Genomic DNA, 12,736 nt, shown 5'->3' with positions numbered 1-12,736 from the left:
AATATGGATTTCGGACTAAAAATCAGGTTTCTGAAGTCATACGTATGAAAAGACTAAGCAAGAAACGGGGAGTGAATACAGCGATTAACTGAATTCGACACAATAACTGATATTGGAAGTGTAGGAGTAGTAGACAAAGGATGTAGTTTGTCGTATAATCATATCAGAATGGTGAAGAGTGAAGGAGCAAAGGAGAGGACATTCACGTAGTTTTCGTGGACGTCCCACGAAGGTACCTTTACTTGTGATTTTCCGCACACTTCTGAATAGACTTATCATGATGACGTCATGGAATAGGTCTTAGACGTGTTCCACCAAGTGAAATTTCTGTCTCCCCACTTAGTTTCTCTAAGGTTTCTAGATCATTAAGTTCTATGCAAATCTGTAATTTTTCATACATCTCAATGTAGCAAACATTTTCTCTATAATTCATTATGTCATTAAATGCAGTTGTATGGAGTTGTCTTCTGATATCTTCATTTGTGCCAGCCGTGTCGTATTATACCTAGAACTCTCCTTACGAATCCCATCTCGAATGTGTATCTTGTTTCTTCTTTTTCTTTGTCGTCTTGGTCTCACTGGCGTATTGCAGTGCCTGCTTGATTACTGTTTTGCAGAATTTCATAATTGTTTCAGTGCTTACTTTTTTTTAAATTTCTGACGATACGCCACGTACTTGATACCTCCAAAATTTGTTTTTACGTCTCACATTTAGAAAATAGGAGACCTCACAAACTGAAGTTAATAAAATGCGGGTACGAATTTTGATCGAACTGGTTCCTCGCCAGGGAATGCCATTGCGTTTGTTTTCGCTCAAGAAACAGTGAGGTCTTAATCTTTTGCAATAACGGAAAATTTCTGCGCTACGTCTGGAGCCTTTATTTCATTTTGCGTAGGAGGGTCTGACGATGGTGCCCAGAGTTAGCGATTAAAATATCGAAATAAAATTTTATAAAAATAAGAAATAATGGAAAAACTGGAGGCTACAGAGTTAGTCAACAGACACATAAAATTGTCAAGCTTACTCAATGGTTCTTGGGATCTCGCCATTCTGTCTGTGTCGGAAGAATCGTTTGGCCTTCGATTTGATTTCAAAGCATGTCTAATCAGGTTTTTCGAATAATAATTTGTCATATATTGATACAATGACAGAAAAAAGTCACAACATCAAGGAGGAGCTGCGCTACATAAACGAAAGTCGGTAATTGTGTTTGTGCATCTGAAGGATGATGTCTGTTCAGATTTAACGCCAGTCGCACAAGAGTGGCGCTAGTAGCGCCACTATGAGGATGCATATCAGGTTTGCTTTAAATACACGTTGTGACGGTCGTGAACGTTAGTTATGTTGGGCACGGTGAGTTGACGTTTGTCAAGAATACCTCTAAAGCGACAAAGACACGGTTATCAACACTCCGCTGAGTTTGAACGAGGTCTTGTATTAGACCTACGAGAAGCTGGATGTTCCTTCTGCGATATTACAGAAAGACTTGGCCATGAATGTAGCCACTGTACATTATTGCTGGCAGCTATCGTCACCAGAATGTACAGTCGAAAGAAGACCAGGCTCCCAGCTCCGGATCTATGATATTTCGGAAACGGGGCAAGAACTTGATAGTGGCGTCCTCCACCCCCCTCTGGCGTTTGAGACAGGACGTCAAAATTAAAAAAAAAATTTCAAAAATATGTTCATTTTGTAGCGCACACTTTCCTGAATAGTTTGCTGTATGAAACATACATGTTCGAGGAAACTTAAGTTACTTGGCCTTGAGTGTACCCAAATTGCAGTGCCACGCATCTTCTCACAGCATTTTTCCATCGCATGTCACTGTGTATTTCGCTCTGTGGAATTCAAACGTGGATATTTTGTAATGGAAACCATCAAACCTACATTCAGTACAGTGGAAATTAGAATGTCCTGTGGGGCATCTCCTTCTCCCAGTCGGCCGGTTTCACACCTTCCCCCCCTTTAAAAAAACTCACAGTAAATAATGGGTGGAATTATTTGTGACCGGGAGAATAAGAACTCTTCAGGAAATTTGTTGCCTATTAGCCAATAACTCTTCCTTTTGTGTGACAAAAAATTAAATATAGGAAACAAAACCTGTAAAGACAAGAGACAAGTTATATCAAGTTTTCGTACAATGCTTTTTCCGCGTTATTCCGAAACTAGAACTTAAGCTGCTATTAACAAGGGACAGTACAACAAGTGTAGCGATCTGGCAAAAATTTTCCGTCAAAATTTTATTTTCTTGGATACACCGAGAAGATAATGTAATGTTTCGCACATGTTATTCCTGCTAGTCGTTTATTTCCACTCTGGTGGTCTGAATCTATGGATTTCGCTAATGATTATTACAACGCCGATCATTCGCACACTCGATCAACCACATAAACCAACACCGATTGGCATTCACTTGTTCGGGTTGATTCGGCTGCGGGAAATTTGTTTATTTCTAGATGCAACGTGGATTTCCGTGGCAGAGACATCACCTACACTATGCACGCATCAGATATCATCTTATGATTGGATCAAAATGGCTCAGATGGCCCTGAGCACTGTGGGACTTAACATCTGTGGTCATCAGTCCCCTAGAACTTAGAACTACTTAAACCTAACTAACCTAAGGATATCACACACATCCATGCCCGAGGCAGGACTCGAACCTGCGACCGTAGCGGTCATGCGGTTCTAGGCTGAAGCGCCTAGAACTGCACGGCCACATCGGTCAGCTATGATTCGCTCAGAAGTCAACTTAGAACGTGTTCAAAAGTGTTCAAAAACCAACAGAGATGCGTTTGAAAATAATATGAGTAGTCGATTGATCAATGCTGGATGCTAGGCGCTTTGTTAAACAATGTTTTTTTCCTTCAAGAATATGAATTTAGCGCCCCCCCGCCCCCCTAAAATTCCCGCCTGGATCAGATACCTCTGTTTGCCCCCCCTTCCCCTCCCCACCCCTCCGCCTCCCTAGACCCGGCGGGCTCCTGACGCCCACGTGGCGCTACCGAGAGGGAAGACTGTTGTGTTCGGTGTATGGCTCCGGCACGTCATAATGCATTTGCAGCACCAATTTCAGCACCAGCTGACACCATAATGAGACAACGAACTGTTACAAAACCGTTTCTTTAAGGACAGCTCCGACCCAGACGCCTCGTAGCGTGCATTCCACTGACCCTAAGTAAGTGGTGTTAAACGAAAGCTCATTGAAGGGCAGGGCGGAGGTCTTTTGTGTTTCCTTATGAAAGCTGGCTCTGCCTCAATGGCAGTGATGGCCGTGTGTTGGTTAGAATCAGGTTGGTCGAGGACCCGCAACCAACCTGTTCGCGTGCTGGACCGCTGGACCTACACCTAGAGTTATGGTCTGGGGCGTGATTTCTTATGACAGCAGGAGCACTGTCGTGGTTATCCCACGCACCCTGGTTGCAAATTCGTACGTCAGTCTGGTGATTCGACCTGTTGTGCTGCCACTCATAAACAGCATTCCAGGGGGTGCTTTCCAACAGGATAACGCTCGTCCCTAAACCGCTGTTGTAACCCTGCATGCTCAACCATGTCTTGACGTGTTGCCTTGACCTACTCAGTGCCCAGATCTGCCTCCAGTCGAGCACATATGAGACATTGTCGGACGACAACTCTAGCTTCAGCCTCAAAGAACTTTAACTGCACCTATACTTAAAAAGTGCAACAGGCATGGAACTCCATCCCACGAACTCGCACCCGGTGCCTGTACAGCACAATGCATGCACGTTTGTGTGCATGCGTTCAGCACTCTGGCGGTTACACCGGTTATTAATGCACCAGGATTTCACATTTACAACGGCTTATCTCGTGCTTACATTAACCTCTGACCCGGCAGTGCTAATCTCTTAAATATGTTACCTAGACAAATGTACTCCGTAAATTTTATTGCTCTACATTATTTTCTGATGTTGCGATTTTTTCCATCAGCTTATTCTTTATGCTTATGGTGTCATTGTTGATTTTTGTACCAAATTTAATATGGACTCTTGGGTAGCTGTAGTACCTTTTTGCTCTCATTGAATTGAAAGTTTATGTATTTGCCTTTCACTTGTATTGATTTCCCCACAGCTACTTTCTTGAAACTCGCATGATAAGCTAGCAGAGTTTTCGCCTCTAATGGCTCTCGGTTGTTAACTTGATACCTCACCCATACAAACGTGTCAACTTTGTGTGTCAACTTTGAAAGAAATCTCTTCCTCTGAATTAATATATCAGATGTACAAAGTTGTTGAGGTTTTCGTGTTCACTTCTTGCCGTATTGCCTGTTGGCTTCCGTCTCGGGCTCTTCGGCGAACTTTTGTTTAACAGCTTTCCTAACGTTTCACAGTGCCGAGTAGCTGGCATTGTCAAAGGTCAACCCTCCATTGCTGATGGCAGGCTGGAGATTATAATGCACCTGCCTAGCCAGCGTCTGAGGGCTTTTACCTGACGTAATCAACGCTGTATTTCTCTCCATGCTACCTGTGGTAGCGTCCGCGTGAACAGACGTATAGAAAATATTGTATATGTGAAATAACTTTTGGATTGAAATTATTAAATAAATGAATGAAATATCATTTGATTTTCTGACTTTGTGTTTCCGTGTAAAAGAACGATCATTAGTCCTTCATATCAATTCTTACTAAACATATGCTGAAATAAGTTACTACTTTCACTGATGATGCAGGATTCTCTTTATACACGTGGCTGTGCCGACATAAATATTAGATAACGTTAATTTTTTAAATGTCTATCTCCCACAGCGTTGTTATATGCGGACTGTCACAATCATAAGTACATAGGATATCGTTCTTCAACGTAGGAAATTAAAAATAATGTTAAGTGTATTCGTTTCACATCTAACTACCAAATGAATTACAAAATGTCTTTTTCACGTTGTTTTTTTTAGTGACTTCTTTCCGTTGGTGCTGTAGTGATAAAATTTTTATATAAATGCCTGTATTCCTGACCTAACAGACAATGAAATAGGCGTGTAATATTAAGGCAGGACAATGGCTGAAAGCGTGTCATTCGCTCGGAAGCCTGCGCCAAAAGGAAGGTGAAGACAGAGGACGAACAATCTGAACATCGAGTAAAACCATACGAGGAACGAAATCCTAGGAGCGACCAGCTAAAAAATGTCCTTCTCTCCTCTACAGTTCAAAGATGTTTTTCTGGACGGTAATAAAATCAGTATCCCATAAAAATAATTAATGGTACTGTTCTGATATTAAACTGCAACGGAAGTTTGCTGCAACACGGGAATATAGGATCCATTTACTTCGAGGCTTTATTTTTTGTTGTTGAAACTATGTTCATGTTTGTGAAATTTTATGACTTCTTTGAACAAGCGGGCGTGGTAGCTCTTCGCGACAGCGAGAGCCTGCTTGTTGGCGAAGTTCAAAAATGGTTCAAATGGCTCTGAGCACTATGGGACTCAACTGCTGAGATCATTAGTCCCCTAGAACTTAGAACTAGTTAAACCTAACTAACCTAAGGACATCACACACATCCATGCCCGAGGCAGGATTCGAACCTGCGACCGTAGCGGTCTCGCGGTTCCAGACTGCAGCGTTGGCGAAGTTCATGTGGTTCTTCTTACACAGCGAGTGCTCCGCCACGCCCGATTTCTCCAGCTGTCCCAACATGCAGTATCGTTTGTTCGGTAAACTTGGTGTCGATGGATCGTCCAGTCATTTCAAAATAGACTTTTCCACGTATACATGGTAGACGGTATATTTTCGACGTTGCTTTGCTAGTGTGACACCTCCTTTGATCTTCTTAATCGGTTTCTAAAGAGTCTTTAGGCCGTATTTGCGAAGCATACAGCCGATTCTGCTCATCACCCTGGGGTTGTATGTCGTTAGACTGTACCCGACATGTCACTTTGCCGAGTGTTAGATTTCGTGACACTTCTTATGCACCGGATTGAGTACCCCTTGCTCCTCAGAACGCATTCCAGGTGTTGCATATCGCACCAGAGATATAGCGTCTCACATATTCGTCTTGCACGAGTTACAAGCGCATTAATCATTCCTATTTTTTTGCTCGAGTGATGATTTGAAAGTTTGTGCAAATATCGGTCTGTGTGTGCGGTTGTCCGTAGATGCTATCGCTCAGGTTTTCCACCAATATTGGTAACCAACGCAACTAGGAGGGATAGCTGTTAGTTCTTTTGCACCTCCGCAGTGAGTTTTTATGTTGGAGCGGAAGCTGTTCATATGTCGTTAGAAGGAACCGAGATGAAACTTCTTGACATTAAAACTGTGTGCCGGACCGAGACTCGAACTTGGGACCTTTGCCTTTCGCGGGCAAGTGCTCTACCAACTGAACTACCCCAGCACAACTCACGTCCGTCCTCACAGCTTTAATTCCGCCAGTACCTCGTCTCGTACCTTCCAAACTTCACAGAAGCTCTTCTACGAACCTTGCAGAACTAGTACTCCTGGAAGAAAGGATGCTGCGGAGGACATATACTTAAATGGATATGTCTGTTCTTTCGGACATGTCCGAAAGAACAGACACACACACATGATATGCTGCCGCCTAGAGTGAAATTAGAATTATATTAACACTTCCAGCTGCTGATGGGCGTTGATACATATCAACTGGGACAGGTGAAAATGTGTGCCCCGACCGTGATTCGAACCCGGGATCTCTTGCTTACATGGCAGACGCTCTATCCATCTGAGCTACGGAGGGCACAGAGGATAGCGCGACTGCCGGGACTATCTCGCGCACGCCTCCCGCGAGACCCACATTCTTAACTTGTATGTCCACACACTACATTCGTAGTGTCCCACCCCCAACACACTCATTACTCGTGGAAGACATTCTTCCCAAGTCCCGTAAGAGTTCGGGGAATGTGTGTGCATCCGCACAGAAGAGGGTCATGGCCGGTATTGCCAGAACTATATACTTATGTGGATATGTCTCCGCAATATCCTTTCTCCCAGGAGTGCTAGTTCTGCAAGTTTCCCAGGAGACATTCTGTGAAGCTTGGAAGGTAGGAGAGGAGGTACTGGCGAAATTAAAGATGCGAGGACGGGGCGTGAGTCGTGCTTGGTTAACTCAGATGGTAGAGCACTTGCCTGCGAAAGGCAAAGGTCCCGAGTTCGAATCTTCGTCCGGTACACAGTTCTAATCTGCCAGGAAGTTTCATATCAGCACACACTCCGCTGCAGAGTGAAAATTTCATTGTGGGAGCACCGTGTTTGATTGTGGTAACCATATTGGACTGTATATTAGGTAATAAATTATGGGGATAAGGTTTCTAAATAAACACACTTATCTGTCTCCAAACAACTGTATAACAGCCGGCCATTTATACGTAAGGCAATTGCCCTCCATGGGAAGGGGTAAGGAGAGCTATAAATCATCATCGTCCCTCATGACGCAAGTGTAGATAGGGTGAAAACTGTGTCTGAATTGGCTCAGTCACATTATTGACGATTCTGTAGTTTCATGTTTTTCATATATACAATTCGTTACCAGAGGGAGAAAGCTATAGAGAAAATCCTGCAACAAACTGAGTTATTCATGCTGCACCTTTGGATTTGTAGCCCGGCACTTTACTTTTTCTTGTTGTTATTTTAAGGCCACGATAGTTACCTTTTTTGTCTATCCTTTAGCTCATCACGAAACCTCTTCTGGTACTCTTTACCATTATATTAAATACAAATTTTATGTTTGTTTTCTACATGCTGAATTCCAGTGAAGGTCGAAATTGGCTCCCCTTCAAAAATTTGAATTGAAAATGTTCTTCCTGAGATAACAAAAATTTCTGAGACTGATACAGCAAAAAATTTTCTTGTGCTGTCTTCGTACAGTATATGTTGAGCAAACTAAAGTGACTTATTCTCATTAGCCAGATTTCCGTTGTATGCGTAAAACTAATAAAAGTAAAGTTGGACCAGTATGAATGCTAAAAAAAAGGAAAAAAATACTCTGAATGGTAAACTTCCCCACAAGTAGTTATGTGAAATGTAATTTGGTGAACATATATGAAGTTATATTGTGGGTAATATCAAATGTAGAGAAAAGAAGCGCTTCTTGTAGCTTAACGTGAATCTCGTCTGGAGCTACAAGTGTTTCCCTCGAGGTTAAACTATTGTAGAGTAGGATGCTTGGCAGTAAGTATATCATTTTACACATGTCTGGGCTTACGCGATAGACGTCATGTGCAAAGGTGGGCATAATAATGAGATGCGATAGTGAGTCTATAAATATCGTTTTCATTCATAGAGCTATCACTTTTAGTGATATTACTACTTTTTTGCATCTGACGGACAAATATTTTCAAATGCGGGAAGTACGCGCCCATTAACTGTATCCAGAATCTGAATTGGGAGCAGACGATAGGAAGTAGCTGTTGGAAAAAGCCTTTGCAGTTTGTTGGACTGGTAAACGACGGCAATGTTTGTGTGAAACGTTTTATAATTTGTATTTGTAAACATAGAAATTGCACGTTCTGTGTCGAACTAACGCTACTGTTTCGTTTTCAGACTGTGTCCATTTCCATGCTGCTGCGGTATTCCCACCACCAGATATTTGTTTTCATAGGTGAGTACAGAACTACGTTTGATTTTATACTTCAGCAGTAGTTTGTTTGATTATGACATACATATTTTAAAGTAAAATAAAACCTTGCTATGTATCTCCATGCTTTCAAAGAGAAAAATAGTTGGTTAAAGGAAAGCTAAAATAAGTGACGACTCATGTTTTACTGGGGTACATTTTTGTTCCCGGGGTGCTTGTATGTTTAGGCCCATCTCCGCCCATTATCTTGATCAAAATATCAGTGTATCGGGCATTCGTAAATTAGTTCATCGGCTTTTTTCAATTACTGCTTGATCATAGGTCTACGTTCTCCTCATCTTTCTACAGTTACTGCAACATCTGCATATTGCACTTTAATTCAGTGCAGGTTATTTAAACTGATCGATGAAACCCTATTATTTTGGTCAAAGTTGTTCGAACCCAGTTACTAAGTTAGGTTTCCATTTCTTTCTACTCCATTGTATCTAATGCATGTCAATTATGTGTAAAAACTTAACACGGTGTCAGGAAGAAGCGCAACGCGATCCGCCATTACTTACTGCATACCGTTTATTAATAGCCTTTACCACAAATACACTATGTGATCAAAAGTATCAGGACACCCCCAAAAACATACGGTTTTCATACTAGGTGCATTGTGCTGCCACCTAGTGCCAGGTACTCCATATCAGCGGCTTCAGTAGTCAATAGACATCGCGAGAGAGCAGAATGGGGTGCTTCGCGGAACTCACGGACATTGAACGTAGTCAGGTGATGGGTGTCACTTTTGCCATACGTCTGTACGCGAGATTTCAACATTCCTAATCATCCCCAGGTCCACTGTTTCCGATGTGATAGTGAAGTGGAAACGTACAGCACAAAACATACAGGCCGACCTCGTCTGTTGACTGACGGAGAGCGTCGACCGTTGAAGAGGGTCGTAATGTGTAATAGGTTGACATCTATCCAGACCGTCACACAGGAATTCCAAACTGCATCAGGATCCACAGCAAATGCTATGACAGCTAGGCGAGAGGTGAGAAACTTGGATTTCATGGTCGAGCTGCTGCTCATAAACCACACATCACGCCTGTAAATGCCAAACGACGCCTCGCTTGGTGTAAGGAGAGTAAACATTGGACGATTGAACAGTGAAAAACGTTGTGTGGAGTGACGAATCACGGCACACAATGTGGCGGTCCGATGGCAGGGTGCGGGTACGGCGAATGCCTGGTGAGTATCAGCTGCCAGCATGTGTAATATGGTGTGGTCATGTTTTTCATGGAGGGAGCTTGCACCCCCTGTTGTTTTGCGTGGCACTATCACAGCAAAGGCCTACATTGATATTTTAAGCACATTCTTGCTTTCCACTGTTGAAGAGCAATTGGAGGTGGCGATTGCATCTTTTAACACGATCGACCACCTGTTCGTAATGCACGGCCTTCGGCGGTGTGGTTACACGACGATAACATCCCTGAAATGAACTGGCCTGCACAGAGTCCTAACCTGAATCCTACAGAACACCTTTGGGATGTTTTGGAACGCCGACTTCGTGCCAGGCCTCACCGACTGACATAGATACCTCTCCTCAGTGCAGAACTCCGTGAAGAAAGGGCTGCCATTCCTCAGGAAACCTTCCAGCACCTTATTGAACGTATTCCTGCGAGAGTGGAAGCTGTCATCAAGGCTAAGGGTTAACCAGCACCATATTGAATTCCAGCGTTACCGTTGGAGGGCGCCACGAACTTGTAAGTCATTTTCAGCCAGGTGTCCGGAAACTTTTGATCACATAGTGTATACAGTCAGTGACCGGTAGCCAAACTGATTCTTAACTGCGGGCTTGCGTTCAAAGTTCATATTTTTGAATATTGAATCTCCGTGGCATACTAACACTGTGCTGGGACTTGAACCTGGGAACTTTGCCTTCACGAACAATTGCTCTGCTGACTGAGCTGCCCAGGCAAGACGATTACTTATGTACATACCGCTATCAGAGAATCATCTGATGCAGTCTGTGAAACAACACAAACAGGAGACTTGCGTAATGTGAGTGTCCTGACTGACTGGAGACTGTTTTCGTAATGGGACTAGAGCTTGGACAGTATGAGATGGATTCAGTGACACTGTTCACTGAAAGTGCTGTTATATGTAGGGAAGTATCGTCGTTGGATGGTCGTAAAGAACTGCATGAAGACTTGGACAAAATTTCCACTTGGTATAATGAATGACAGTTCTCATTAAATGTGAATAAATGTAAGCTAAAGCCTATAAAATCTGGTTTACAGCGGAGCGAAGAAAGCGAACAAGCAGCTGCGAAGGAGAAATTCTCTACGGTGTAACTGACAGGCGATTACCAGCGAACAGCGATTGGTCGTGTTCCGTTCTCATTCGCTGGTGCTCTCTCGTGTTCTGCTGGTTGTCGGTCTTTCATCAAACCTTCTAAGGAAGTTTCCACTCTTCCCGATTCAGCGCTAACAGCACGGAGAGCATTCGTATGATACTTTGCGCACGAACTGTTTCTTCTGGTTTCTTCTGTTGATACGAGATGCATGAGGGCTGGAGTGGGCTGAACAAAATGTAATCGTGCTGATACGAGATTCACTCGTCGATATCGTCGGTGCTTAAGGGCCCAAGAGATCCACAAAGCAAGTACAGAAGTAAGAGAAATCTGATTGGAAGAAAATTGTTGAGACACTCAAAGGCGTAACTGGGGACATGAGAAAGGCGATAAATACCATAAGATGGGAACGGAACTCAAGCTTTGCATTTCGTTTTATTAAAAAGAAACGTCACAACAAATTTCCGTGAAAGTAAACGACAACGATTCCGTACCTATCACGCCGATTAAAACTGGAAATGAGTAAGTGACCTGATCATTTGCGTTATTTGCATTAATGCTGGCAGGTGATAACTGTCATTTTAGAGGTTTCTAGTGTAACAACTAAGTAGATAAAAATAGTTTTCCAGCGATCACACTCTTTTCCCCCTAGCAAAGTATACAGCGTATTTTTCAAGTAGTCTGTGTGACAGATTGTATGTATATTTCACATTTCGTTTATCAGACTTTATTCAAGTTACCTCCGTTGTACATAGCTCAGTAAAATCGTTGAAGTGCTTCGTGTACGTCACAGTAAAGGTTTTGGCATATTGCAGCTGTTGAAATGCAGAACAGTTGCAAACCTAAATGTCTGAGGTTGCTAATAATCATAGTGTAAATGTTAGCCCTTTTTCAGGTTATGTCGGTAATTAGAGTTTCCCTTTCAAATTTCCTCCTCGATTGTGATGTATAGCGATCGAAACGCGTGAACTGAAATATGTACGTAATGATAAGAAAAGCTGGAACTGCAGTTCAGTGTTGAGGGCACTGCCTCCACACATTTCAGGCTTGCGTGTACAAATTCAGACACACACATTCTCCTTTCCCTACGACGTTCCACTTCCTTAATCAAAATCAGCGCGCTCGCCATGAAAGTAAACCTATCTGAATATCAGAGTTTGGCATCGTTGTTATAACTAGTGTTGCTATCGAGTGACATGCTAAGCTTGACCTCTCGTGTTCTCTTTCGTTCCCTCCAGTGCAAACGGGTAAAACCGAATGACCGTGAACTCTGGCGAATTGTTTTCGAATACTCGTTCGCTTCTGTCAATAACTACGATGCAAGCGAAACTAAAGAACGAGAAAGAACGGTATCGAATCTGACTCCACGATTAGTGCAGAACGTCTTGAAGACGTCAGACAGTATAAACTGCAGTGGTTGTATAGGGCTTCGTAGTAGGTACGGTACACTTTAATGTGTTATAGCGTCCGAACTAATTAAGATATTCACACTATGTTTGTCATATGTGAAACACTATCTCTCAAAGTCTTGATGCCATTCAGTCAATTTCGACATGTGCCCGTTTGGTGGCACGGACAACATCCAGTCTGTGTTCAAGCGCTGTGTCCTTGACATACTCCAATAGAAAGAAGTCCATCGGTGTAAAGGCAGGAGATATAGGTGGTCAGGGAAGTGGGCCACCCGTGTCAATCCAGCGATCTGGAAACACGCGGTCTAGAACATGTCGCACGGTCTGAGCCCAATGTCGCGGTGCACTGTCTGGTTGGGAAACGGCTGTTTCTTGGCGGTCAGCCAGGAGCGGTAACGCAGACAACTCCTGCATATGAAGGGTAATTGTTAGAATTAAATGTTTTTTTTT

At 43.0% G+C, this 12,736-nt stretch overlaps 1 protein-coding gene across 6 annotated transcripts in view; it reads left to right on the top strand.

Moving 5' to 3' along the window:
- LOC126484626 (membralin) overlaps positions 1-12,736 on the top strand; it is a 507,394-nt gene that overhangs the window by 182,659 nt on the left and 311,999 nt on the right. For all 6 annotated transcript variants that reach the window (XM_050108212.1, XM_050108215.1, XM_050108214.1 and 3 more), the window contains one exon: positions 8,506-8,563. In XM_050108212.1, coding sequence (XP_049964169.1) covers positions 8,506-8,563 — 58 coding nt within the window. The remainder of the gene's footprint in view (positions 1-8,505; positions 8,564-12,736) is intronic.

Source organism: Schistocerca serialis, chromosome 6 (genome assembly GCF_023864345.2).
Source record: "Schistocerca serialis cubense isolate TAMUIC-IGC-003099 chromosome 6, iqSchSeri2.2, whole genome shotgun sequence".
Classification (NCBI taxonomy): Eukaryota; Metazoa; Arthropoda; class Insecta; order Orthoptera; family Acrididae; genus Schistocerca; species Schistocerca serialis.
The sequence above is the reverse complement of the archived record's forward strand: the minus strand, read 5'-3'. Positions and strand labels throughout refer to the sequence as shown.